This window comes from Varroa destructor, unplaced genomic scaffold (genome assembly GCF_002443255.2).
Source record: "Varroa destructor unplaced genomic scaffold, Vdes_3.0 BEIS01000001.1, whole genome shotgun sequence".
Lineage (NCBI taxonomy): Eukaryota > Metazoa > Arthropoda > Arachnida > Mesostigmata > Varroidae > Varroa > Varroa destructor.
Window position 1 is genome coordinate 75,627,166 of NW_019211454.1, and position 11,885 is coordinate 75,639,050.

Sequence of the window (11,885 nt, forward strand, 5' to 3'; positions counted from 1 at the left end):
TCGGTTGACTATGATTTGTCTACAGTAGATCTTTCTATAGCTCAGGTACATCCGCGAGTTGCCAGCAGCGCGAGAAGGGCAATACTGTATACCGTTTTCAAAAAGCCAGTTTATTATCTTACTATACGTAGTGAATTCTGATCTATAACCGTGATTATCACGCAGACCGCAGATCTTCTTTAGAGGTGCCTTTCATTTTATCATTCTACGAGTACGGTAGGTTTCCTTTAGAACTTACCCTGCTTGATGACTCTTCGATTCGAGTCGAGAGATTTGTGTGCGTTATAGAAAGTGGGTAGAAGCCCTAAATGGATACATCACAAATACAAACCAACCATATAATATTCACGCTGAAAACTCTAATCCCAAATTGTACTCTAGTTTCTATGTTTGCGCTGAGAAAAGTATGGGGTGCAACTAATTTCCAGTTTGCACACAATAAGAAATCATGGTACGACTAATCCCTTCAATTGTACATAGTAAGGCATCTTTGTTACGATTCAAGTAAGTTCCGCATGGGATTAGTTCGAAAGAGCTAACTGCTGCCCGAGTTATAATCAAAAGCAGGCATGTTTTTCGCAAATTAAATTAGGGTATACCGCGGAAAATTGCGTTCAGTGTAATAAGTGTCCTCTCTAAAAATACTTAGCAGAATGTTACTTAAAAAAAAAACAATTATTTTTAGAGCGCTGCACGGAATAGTAACAAGTTATGACGAATAGAGCCTTTAAATTAGATATAATATCTTCTGCTTTCAGGAATAGCTAACTATTATTTAAGATATTTACTTGGTAAGGTAGATGACAGTGTAGTTTATTTACTATAAATTTGTAACTGTTTTTGTACTTGAAACTTATCTTGGTGTCACGTAGGTTGCGAGTTGTCCATTTAAAATGCAATGATCACGTTTAGCTTATTCCCGTTACGGTTAGATTTGCATTGAATACTTGTACATATATTATAAGTAAGTGGAATAATAATGGAGGTCTGTCAATTATGGATTTCAGGCGGCAATGACCGTGCTGAATGGACACGTCGTGGTTTGTCTTTTCGCCGACGCCGATTCACCTCTTATAGGTATAAACGAAATGACTTTTATAAATCTTGACATGCTTAGATCAAATGATGCGATAGCGAATAAAATAATGAAAAAAAAAAAAACATAATCACGGCAATGCCAATTCCTAGTGTTCTTCCCGACCGTCTTGTAGCTTTATGTCGAGTAGCATCAGGGTTAAAGGAAAACGGATGTCTCTAGTAATCGATCTCCATACATTTAAAGCTGTACTGGAATTTTTTGAAAAAACACGTTTAGAACAATTTTTTTTCTAGGCAGGGGAGAAAATAATTTAAAAAGCAATCACATTGAACCGCATACGGTGAAGTGCACTGCAGGCGCAAATACTCTTAGTTTCCCGGCGGATCGTCCGTGCGTTGAGAACTGACATTTAACGTCACCTTAAAAAAGGTGTATTTGATATGAGAGATCTGAAAAGCAATCACCGACTTTGAAGTTGGACATCCCCATATTAGATACATACTTGCTGGGGAAAAATTCACAGTTCAGAGGCTTCAACATCTCGTCATAGGTGACGCTGTTTTTTTGAACTGTAATAATCCTATTAAAACATTGATGGAGCACAAAACGTTAAAGTTTCTTAGTAGACTAGGTAAGATCGTTGCGCATATAACACAATAAGATATAACCGTTTTTTCTCTCTTATTGCGCTGCTATTTTACTTCGCCAAATAAGGACTAAGGAATCTCGTGATGCCTCTGCGCGCGTCAAACTTTCACTATCATGAACTCAAACATGTGGTTATCGTGGGGAATGTGGACTACCTAAGAAGGTACGTACAAATTTAAAGATGTCCTTTAAACAGCTGATTCCAAGAATTAAAGACACGATTAGCTGATATACCCATGGTTTTAACTGCATACACTGAAGACGAAAAAAAGTTCATCTTTGAAGTTCTTGATAACATAGGTTGAAACTTATTTGTCATCGTAATTGCCAACGTATTTCTCCTAGATCCGCACCAAGTTGTGTTTACTCTATACTAGGTTAAAATCATTTGAAAGTAGGCCTTCTGAGCTTATTGTGTTTTGCTGTACGCCATATTGTTCATAGATCCTGCCTTAGAATATTGGCTCATTCGTAGAATATATATAAAAAAGTATAAGCTCGGTACAGAAATATAGGTCGTTTTTTTAATATTTCTTTACCTCTTAATTTTTGTTTATTTCTATGTATCACTGGGAAGTGCTCTCTTTGTTCTGTTAGCATGTTGCAGGTATGTGCATTCCTCAATGAACGAAATTCTAAGTCGAGTTTTGGCTTTAAAGACAAAGAATTGTGGTGAAAAAAAAAAATTTTCGACATCTGCTTTATTTTACATCTGTTAAGCTCACTAGCTTCTGAACAACTCTAATGTATTTGTGCCATATGCATCAAAGGTGTCCGAAAGGATAGGCCGAAAAGCTTGGTTGAGTTTGGAAATGGCCTATTAGACTTGAATGGTGCACCCTACTTCGGCCAGCCCTCCGAGGTTCATGAGCACTTCCGACAGCAAACATGTTAGTTGGCCGATAAGCTGCGAACACCAGACTATTGTTGGCGCCTAGATGTATGAAACTTAATCAGAAATTAGACGCCTGGCTGCGTTATAGACTGGGTGAAATGTACAAGAAGGTACAGGTTCTCATTGACCCCTAACATATTGTCTAGCACCGGGCAACACGCAGTCATCATGACAAACTTTTACACAGAATTGTTACAGCTAATGTCTTCATGCCGATATGAAGTAGAGAAAGAAATAGTTCAGAGAAATACGCTTATGCCCGAGTTAGGCCAAACTGCCATGATTTCTGTCTGGTAAGACTGGAAGTGCTTGGGAAGAACAAGTCGGACTACAGGGATCTGTATATGACCTATCGCATTGATTAAGCTAGGCTATTCAGGCCCGAAAGAAAAGGCAAAGTCATTCTTTTCTATTACAATGACAGGCCGCGCACGGCAAAGATTGTCAAAGCTGCCAGCAAAAGCTTGACTGAGATATTCTTTCACCATATTCTCCTGGGTTCGCGCTTGTGCATTTTTGCTTTTCAGTGGCAAATTAAATTACTCACCGTATATTTGACCACGCTTTGATTAGAGTACTATCAACAAAGTTTCTATTGCACATAGGAGAACTTCGACCGGTTTCCTAACATATATTTGGATAAGTTAGTGGGCCAGAATTACCACATTGTATGCGATTCTTCTTTTTATTGGTATGCACTATAGTCTTTCCTTTTACTTGGTAATTACATTTTGCATAGCAAGGTGAAAAGGTATAACTGTCAATAGTTAATTGTGTATGTTTGCAGGGAGTGGAAAATGTTGCAGAACCTTCCTAAGATCTCGGTGCTGAATGGGTCGCCCTTATCTCGAGCCGACCTACGCGCCGTCAACATCAACCTCTGCGACATGTAGGTTACAAAATTTCATATCTGTAACTTTTATGTAATATGGCCCTGACCGTACCAATACAACCAAAAAGCACTTCTTTCAGCTCATTAAAATATATTTACTTTCGTCAAGTAAACTACAAAGACCATTATGTAATATTTCTTACAAACGTATTTCGTATTAAGAGCTACTTATTTTGTTATTGAAATTGCGGGTTCTTGGTGTTGTACCAAGAAGGACCTTAAAGCCGAAAGAAAAATACGTATATGTGAGTTTCTTAACTATTTTAGAAAGCCGTGTCCTTCAATTTATGTATCCTCCTATTGTATGCCCTAGTTATGTATCAAACAAAAAAACACAGATTTTCAAACCGCACTTTGCTTTCATCTTTTTACACTGAATTGTTACTGGAGTATTGTTGGAACACAGAGACATGAGCCTTCTATTGTCATTTCCGCTCACTAAATGCATCCCCTGTAGAATTCTATGTTGATAGTTCAGGCATTTTATCTATGCACTAAAAAAAGGCCGCTTATGAGAGCTATAGCAACATAAATTTTCCGGGATTTTTTTGACACAAAAGATTAAGGGAACTTTTTTGCTATAATTAATTTATAAGCAATATAGGCATTATTAGTTGTGCCTAGCTCACCTATATGCATGCAATGTAGTTACTGAAATATTTGTGTCAAGACACACCAGCCATCAGCATTAGTATATTCGCCCGGAACCGATCACACCTTTTTTTAAAACTTCGCCATTTTCGAAATAATTGCGATGTTTGTGTCATACGACTGTAAACACATGCCAGCTAAACTTCGGTATAACTGCACACAGCAGTAATGTTTCTTCGTTTTTAAATGACACACTTCTTGACCCTTTAAAATTTTTATATTTCTACTGATTAGGTGCGTGATCCTGTCCGCAAAAATCCCCTCTAGCGACGATCCCACGCTGGCCGATAAAGAGGCCATCCTCGCCTCGCTCAACATTAAAGCCATGACTTTCGACGACACTATAGGCGTCCTCAGCAATGCCCTAAACTCCACCAGCCATCATGCCAACAGCCATGCCAACTCAACCAGCAGCAACAGCAGCCATCTTCTAACAACCAGTCATCATCCGACAACCAGTAATCCATCTGCAGCGGCAGCAGTAGCAGCTAATGTAACCAGTCTAACGTCTACTCCGGCCGCGGCTGGATTGGGTCTTAACATGGCGGGCATAACACCCTCCAACCCACTAGCCGCGGCTAACAACCCTCTAACGAGCATGTCCATGGCTACTCACATGTCCGCGGCTACTCACATGTCCATGGCTGGCCACGGACTCGGACACGGGCACGGCAGCTCCCCACTGGGTAGTCCCTCGCTGATGGCGATGCAGCGGCGCGGCTCGGTGTATGGAGCCAACGTACCGCTGATCACCGAATTGGTGAACGACACCAACGTGCAATTTCTTGATCAGGACGACGATGACGACCCTGATACAGAGCTCTATCTGACACAACCATTCGCCTGTGGTACAGCGTTTGCCGTCAGTGTGCTCGACTCTCTAATGTCGACTACGTACTTCAACGCCAATGCGCTCACGCTCATCCGCTCTCTCATAACAGGCGGTGCCACTCCTGAGCTGGAGCTCATACTGGCCGAGGGTGCGGGCCTGCGCGGTGGGTACTCCACCCCTGACTCGCTGTCTAACCGGGACCGCTGCAGGGTGGGCCAGGTTGGTAGTCAACTTTACGTAGTCATTATGTACTGAGTGAGTGCCATAGCAATTTACATTCAGGTGACATCTTTTTGTTAGTAGATTTTCCCTTAACTAAACTTTTTACCTAAATAATTTACTGGTAGTTATCATTAAGCTATTACAGCTGCGTCAGAAAAATATATATTTGTACTTCCAGATCTTTCCATTAGCACTACCCGCAATCAAACTTTGGGGTTTCATGGGATCGATTCGAGCGTTTTACGAAAGATCATATTCAGGTTATGTTACAACTGCACGCACTAATCTTCTGCGGTGTATTCGAGTTGGTAACCTTCATTTTATAATGAAGTTTATTTTTCAAATAAATTGTAAAGATTATGTAAGATATAGACCCGCACATCAGAGCCTGGAGCCGTTGAACTGAAAATCTTGTCATAACATAGCAGTGCATTTTATTTGAGTATCTCCACTCCCCGTCAGTCATCGCGCGATCTTCAAATGCAGCAGGTCAAGGGGCGTTGCAAAAGGCCTTGATCCCCGCAGGCTTTCCTCTCATAGTCGTGGTCAAACCTAAGTACGTCAACTAAATAATGAATTTTTATTCAGCACTATGTGAGCGATATGAGTTACTTCGTGCAAGTCTTTCTGAACCTCATGGCTTCTGTTCTCGTCTTAGTTTTGGGTTGACTTTTGTGACATAGGTTTTAAAAGTCGCAAACTTTTGTTGTTGGTAGAACCTTCGATAGATTATAAAGTCATCAGCATATACAACCATACTTAAAACGGAATGTTGCTCCTGCCAGCGTGAGGGGAAGTCACAAATGAACAGCAAAAAATGCAATGAACCCTAGTCGTCCCTTTAAGTGAATATGATCGTGTGCTTTACACCGTTTCTCTCTGTGACACCATCGGCCAATGTGGTTGAGTTTTTGGGAAAAATGCTTTTCAAAACCGAGATAGTTGCTGCCAACTTCTTAACAAGGTCAAACCTTTGTCGGTACGACGGACCTCGATGCGGGGTCGCATGCTGCTTTTAGATCCACCAGTATTGAATAAAGAGACTGACAAGGATGGTTCGTCTCTATTGCCTCCATAAAATTCTTCCAGACTATCAGTGTTGAGCTACAGGGTTGGAATCTATGTTTTGCGTCAGGTAATGTGTTGTAGTGCTCCAGACAAAAAGTTGAACGCCGTACGGGCATGTGTGACAAAAATTTGTAGATGCAGGAGGTTCTCGCGGTTCTTCTACATGAGTTTGGGTTGTTTGTATATATATATCTCTGTTTTCTCTAATGACTCCAATCATTGTGCACTGTATCCAAATATCTGGGATAGTACCCTTTCTAACGCAGATGTTGAATAAAATCTGCCCACAAGGCGCTAACGAAAGGTTTCCGCAATGTGCTAGGATAGGACACATTAAAAATATTTTCTACTACTTTAGTTATTAGTTTTTTCTTAGCAAACCTTTGATCTACATCAGATTCTGTGAAAGTGAACTAATCTGGGTCTCGTTTTATTTGGCACTGAGCCTTTTGAGTTTGGATGGAATGCAATGTTGGTAAAACAGCTTGCAAGCTTTGCTGGTACTAGAGGACCCGAATATAACAATTTTTAATCTCAGAATGGATTACGTGGTTACCGATCAAGTTTATCATCGTTCGCACTTCAGTTTTCAATTTCTGGGTAGTTTTACTTGAGTAAATCTGATTTTGCGCATCACCTCTAACGAAGTAACTGATGGGCGTCGTACCACAAGAAGGCAACGATCGGGAAGTCTATTTTTTAAAGTTAGCCAACAAAAGAAGCAATGCTAAGCAAATGTCACGGGACACAAAGGTTTTTTGTCTTGCAATAAAATGACGCCATTCATGTTCTGGCCACCACGTCGTCCAACAGCGCTTTAACGGTAACGTTTAACAAGCTTAAGAAAGTTAACGCTCAGCAAGGACATAACTGATTGTTGTCGTAGAACGGTTCTAAGAATCCAATTCGCTCTAGCATCGTGAACTACTCCATTGTAAAAACATCTTTGATTACAACCATTTATGACACTTCGTTCGACTTGCCTTGAAGGTTTGCATTTAAAACAAATTCGTAGAATTTAGCATCGTAGAATCAAGAACGTAAATAGAAAGATTATAAACTCTATATACCCGCGATGGGATCCAGGAGTATTCGACAGGTTTGTGCTTCATGGGAGGATTAGAGCGTTTTGCAAACGATAATAATGTAGTGTAATGGTATCCTTATACGCACGTCGCGCCACCGGCTACATCGGTCGTATGCTAAGCGAATATGGCTTCTCTATCGGGAGAAAAAGGCAGAAATTCACAGGGGTTATAAATCTGGTTGGTGGTTCAGTGACAACTCGTCCACCAACGATACTTAGGAACATACTAAGCTGTTCGAGACCATTAAGTAGATATAATTAGCTTGATGTTGAAGACCAGCCGTTTGATCTGTCTATTCCCGATATACAACTGGATGGATTTTTAGGGAATGACTAATTTCAGCCGAACAACGCTGCAGTACATGTCGGGGTTGAAATTAACATTTTATAGAATGACACTGGTTCAATGTAGAGCTACCAGCACTTAATCAGTTAACAGAAGTTGTGCATATTTTATATTCTTTTACATGTAAGTAAAAATTGCCCGTTAGAGAATATCCATGACCACGTCTAAAGCAAAGACTTGAAAAGTAAGGCTTTAAAACACTTAAAGTAAAACGAGGCGCAGCAAGATTCTATGTGCTAGGTATTCGACTTGTCGTTCGGGGGTTTGTCACAAGTACGCTTTTGTGAACTATACTAGAAGAGGTTTAGACGGTACTTCGCCAGTTTATGTGCCTCCAAATTTCGAGGTAATACGATAAATTAGCTTTGAAGGTGTCTCTTGAGGAAGATCGCGGTTAATGGATAGTGACTCTTAATTTTTCAACAATAACAGCGAGTGAGTACCTCTTAAGCTTAATAGTAGGTAGTTTTACACTTGGACTTCATGATGGACTAGTCGAGGCAATGCGTCCGGACGCACTAATCTGCAACAATCCGTAAACATGTTTCTTGTACCATTATAAAGATAACAAAATCTATGCATATCATCCGGTCGGATTCGCAAAGCGGATGCAATTAATAAGTAGCTGCAAATTACGTATGTGATAATGGGCCGATTGTGAGCTAGTTGCCACCTTTGATTGAGCAATTTGTTGTGCATTGCCATTTGAGCAGTCGATCGAGGTACCACAATTTGTAAAGCTGTACGAGCAGCTGTTAGACGCAATAATAATTGTTTCTAACTTTTCCTAACATTCTATTTTTTCTGAGTATTAATTTCTGCTAATAATTTTTACCGACACTGAGATATGAATCAGTGTGGCAGTTTACTTGATAATTTTGGTTACCATAGCAACTTAGCAAGATGGACATTAGGTGTTGTTATATGCCCTCTCGTGGGTGCGCTCGGCACCCACGTCCTGCTTAGCGACATCGCCCTGCGCGAAAAAATATCCCATATAGTACCAAACATACTCCTCAATAGACTGTGGTACACCACGTTTCAAGTTTTGAAGGCGCCAGTTTATTTAGAGCCATATTGCGCCAATACACCAAAAATTGTGTGCGATTAACATGATCAAGGATCTGTGTAGTGTATGGCATTCGCTCACTTTTTTTTAGTTCAACATGCTTTTCTGGTGCACGACTCCATGTTAAGTCCTCACTCTTAGCTCTGCATTTGACCTAAGTGCCTTCTGCATTTGGATAGTAATAACTATGTATATAGTTCCATCTGCCAATCGATCCTGTACTTAGTACTCTATAACCCAAATATCATAAAAGTTTAAAAAACAGCTACGCTTACAGAAAACACCGACTAGGAGAATCAGATATAGTACTCTTTTCCAAAACACTCCTGTATTGGATTGGATTAGTGGGTCTTACTAAAGTTAATAGCTCACTTTAGGCATGGCGTCTTCGCTTAAAGGTAACATAAAATTTGCCTATAGAATTGGTGGCATTTAGAAGTTCCGAATTCAACCACTGTCTTGCACAGGGGTGAATGGCTTAGTGGGTTTCTCCTTTAATGGGTAAAAAATACAGCTAATACATACATTTTTATGCCCTGATTCCTTCAGTATCCTTAGTCAGATCCGAATCCTATTTTGGATTTCTCGTGGTTGCTTATATGCTGACATGTCACCCGTGAAAGCATGCTAGTCCTCTGACACTATCAGCAGTCGCTCAGGAACCTTCTAGGCGTTGACGATTATTCGGTCCGACCCTGCATCCAACGTGTTGTACTCAGTTTTCAAAAGAAATATACCCTTATCAACCCCTCAACTGTTAGAAATTTGTTATATAACCCTTACATTTTTTCTAATATTACAGAGTTTGCTTTTATTGGTAAAAACTGTTTACTTGAAGTTTCGCCAGACCCCATCGCATTTGTAGCGTTCGCTACATGTATGCTAAAGTAAAGTTTCCTCTGTGTCAAGTTTTCTATCTTTTATTATACCGTCATGGGTAGTGATGATTGCCGCTCTTCACGGGGTCGAATGTGCGATTCAGTGGTTTCTCAGCGCTACTTCATCTTTTTGCTAGCATTAGCAATTAGCATGTTTTGCTGAAAACAGGACTCACCATTTTCAAAATGTTGGACAAAATGAAATTTTTGGAAAAAATTTAAAATGTATATCTAGACAATCATGAAATTAATTGACGATGTCGGCAAATCATTAAAAAAAAAAATTTTAAAACTGATTTGTTGTGAATACGATTTGAAATCCTTCTTCTGAAACTATTTTATGTTATCGATTAATATTAAGACTTTTTATTTTTCTAGATTATTATTTTAATTGTTAGTAGAATATATCAACGAAAGCTAAACACAATACACGAAAAACATAAGTTTGAGACTTATCAGCTACATAGATGTAAGAGTTTCTTACGTGGTAACAGTAAAAAACAGTTCGTTTAAAGTGCTGTTATAAGATTGTATCTATGAAAATATCCTAAATAAGGAAAGGGACATTGGTTGCACAGATATATGCAAATTACTATATGGAATCAGATGTTATACTTTTGGTCAATATTAACATCGTCTTCCTTCGTGATCGATGTCACTTCTTTCATTTTTGTCTCGCTTATTGGTATCATAGCACAAAGGAATCGAAGAGTCCGAAAAACTAAATCGATACATAGGCAAGCCGAAACATTGCAAAGGTTGATCACGACGGCATCATTGGTAACAAATATGATGGCATATGTCGATATTTCGAAAGGTGTGTCGACCACATATTTCTTAAAGGGCCAACGATGCGAATGAACAATTCAGTAAGAGCGATTAAATAAGCTAAGCATTAGTCGTGCATAGGCTAAACGCCTGCACAAGGCCTGGAGATCACCAAGAACTAAACCTGAAATTTGCATGTGTGTATTTTTATCGCAGGGCGCAGAAGGATCGTATAAACTGTATGTAGAACACAGGTGCCATCGTCTCTAATGGGTCTATCATACTAAAAAAGTGTAACTATCATCTGGTGATAGCTCGGGATCGGTAATACACCGGCAAGCAAAGATTCAAATAGCAAGTCTTCAATGAGTCGGTCGTTCCGCGTTCTCGAAAAGACCGCGCGTTGGAAAAAAATCATCAGGAGTGTAACCCTGTTATTATCAGTTATTATAGAAGATTTCAAGCGCAAGTGCGAGGGCATCCCTTGACAATATCCGAAGCTTTGGCAAAATCCTTCCAAGTTAGAAGGTCATGTGTCGATATGGCTAAGTGAGCTAGAGGTGATCACTGCCTAGGCGAAGTTGACGTTGTGAGGTGGCAGGAAGTAATAACTGTAACTAGTACCAAAAGAGACGAGGGGAGGGACTCACACCCCGTAAGCTTATTCTGCGAATGTCCTGTAGAAATTCCGCGAGTGAATCTAAGCGGCTTTCTAATGACGAAAAGTACACTGCGCGCCGAGGTACGGAAGAAACGAGCAAATATTTTGTGACTGAAAGCTAAGTTTTTCAACGAGAACTGGAACGTAGGGTTCATTACCCAGGAAACATCACAACAGGCGGGCGTAGTAAAGCACACTCTTAGTCCGAAACAAAATGAGTGATTTAAGTCGCCTATATCGCAGTACAGTTCTGCTTGATTTATTCGTATTTTTATTGACATTCTTTTAATGGCGAACAGTGCCGGTGAACACAAACAGAATGACAAACTCTGCTGTAGCAGAGTTGATGAGTTATTTTGCTTAGATACTTCAAACTACAGACTGGACGAGTGCGATAAGACCTTTCGATCTTCGATAATAATAAAAATACTATGATTCCTCAATTGTTTGATTGTTCTAGCGTTCACTAGTGTAGTTTCCTCAACTTCGAAAAGGCAGGCAGACGGCGTGGGCGTTACAAACGTTAAGCTCTTGTGCAAAACATTGTTTCAATGTTAAGAGAGGCTTATGTATGTTTACTTAGAACATTCTAAAATTATTTAAGCAGTATTATTTCGCGACCGGTCACACTTGGCGAATCATTAGTACTCCACTGGGAAACTAGCATGTGATATTTGTCCCACTTTAAGTTACTGAAATACAGAGTTTACTTTGGTTAGTCTGGTCTTTACGTTTAACGGAAAATATCTACCGATACTGTTGGTTAGAAAGAAGGGTTCAGGAAAGTTTTGGTCGTCTCAGTTGGTTTTTATGTACATATTTTTTTCAG

The 11,885-nt window shown here is 39.8% G+C and overlaps 1 protein-coding gene and 1 long non-coding RNA gene across 19 annotated transcripts in view; one reads left to right on the top strand and one right to left on the bottom strand.

Annotated features, from left to right (window-relative positions):
* LOC111248245 (calcium-activated potassium channel slowpoke-like) overlaps positions 1 to 11,885 on the top strand; it is a 112,700-nt gene that overhangs the window by 72,039 nt on the left and 28,776 nt on the right. For all 9 annotated transcript variants that reach the window (XM_086977304.1, XM_086977308.1, XM_086977306.1 and 6 more), the window contains 4 exons: positions 1,008 to 1,077; positions 1,754 to 1,850; positions 3,370 to 3,471; positions 4,360 to 5,176. In XM_086977304.1, coding sequence (XP_086833430.1) covers positions 1,008 to 1,077; positions 1,754 to 1,850; positions 3,370 to 3,471; positions 4,360 to 5,176 — 1,086 coding nt within the window. The remainder of the gene's footprint in view (positions 1 to 1,007; positions 1,078 to 1,753; positions 1,851 to 3,369; positions 3,472 to 4,359; positions 5,177 to 11,885) is intronic.
* LOC111248261 (uncharacterized) overlaps positions 1 to 11,885 on the bottom strand; it is a 47,670-nt gene that overhangs the window by 28,800 nt on the left and 6,985 nt on the right. The window contains exons 3-4 of one of the 10 annotated variants that reach the window (XR_015319068.1): positions 9,679 to 9,786; positions 9,275 to 9,444 (exon numbers count right to left, since the gene is read on the bottom strand). The exons of 8 other annotated variants lie outside the window; for them this stretch is intronic. This is a non-coding gene — a long non-coding RNA (uncharacterized LOC111248261). The remainder of the gene's footprint in view (positions 1 to 9,274; positions 9,445 to 9,678; positions 9,787 to 11,885) is intronic. One more of the 10 variants, XR_015319067.1, reaches the window with a different exon arrangement.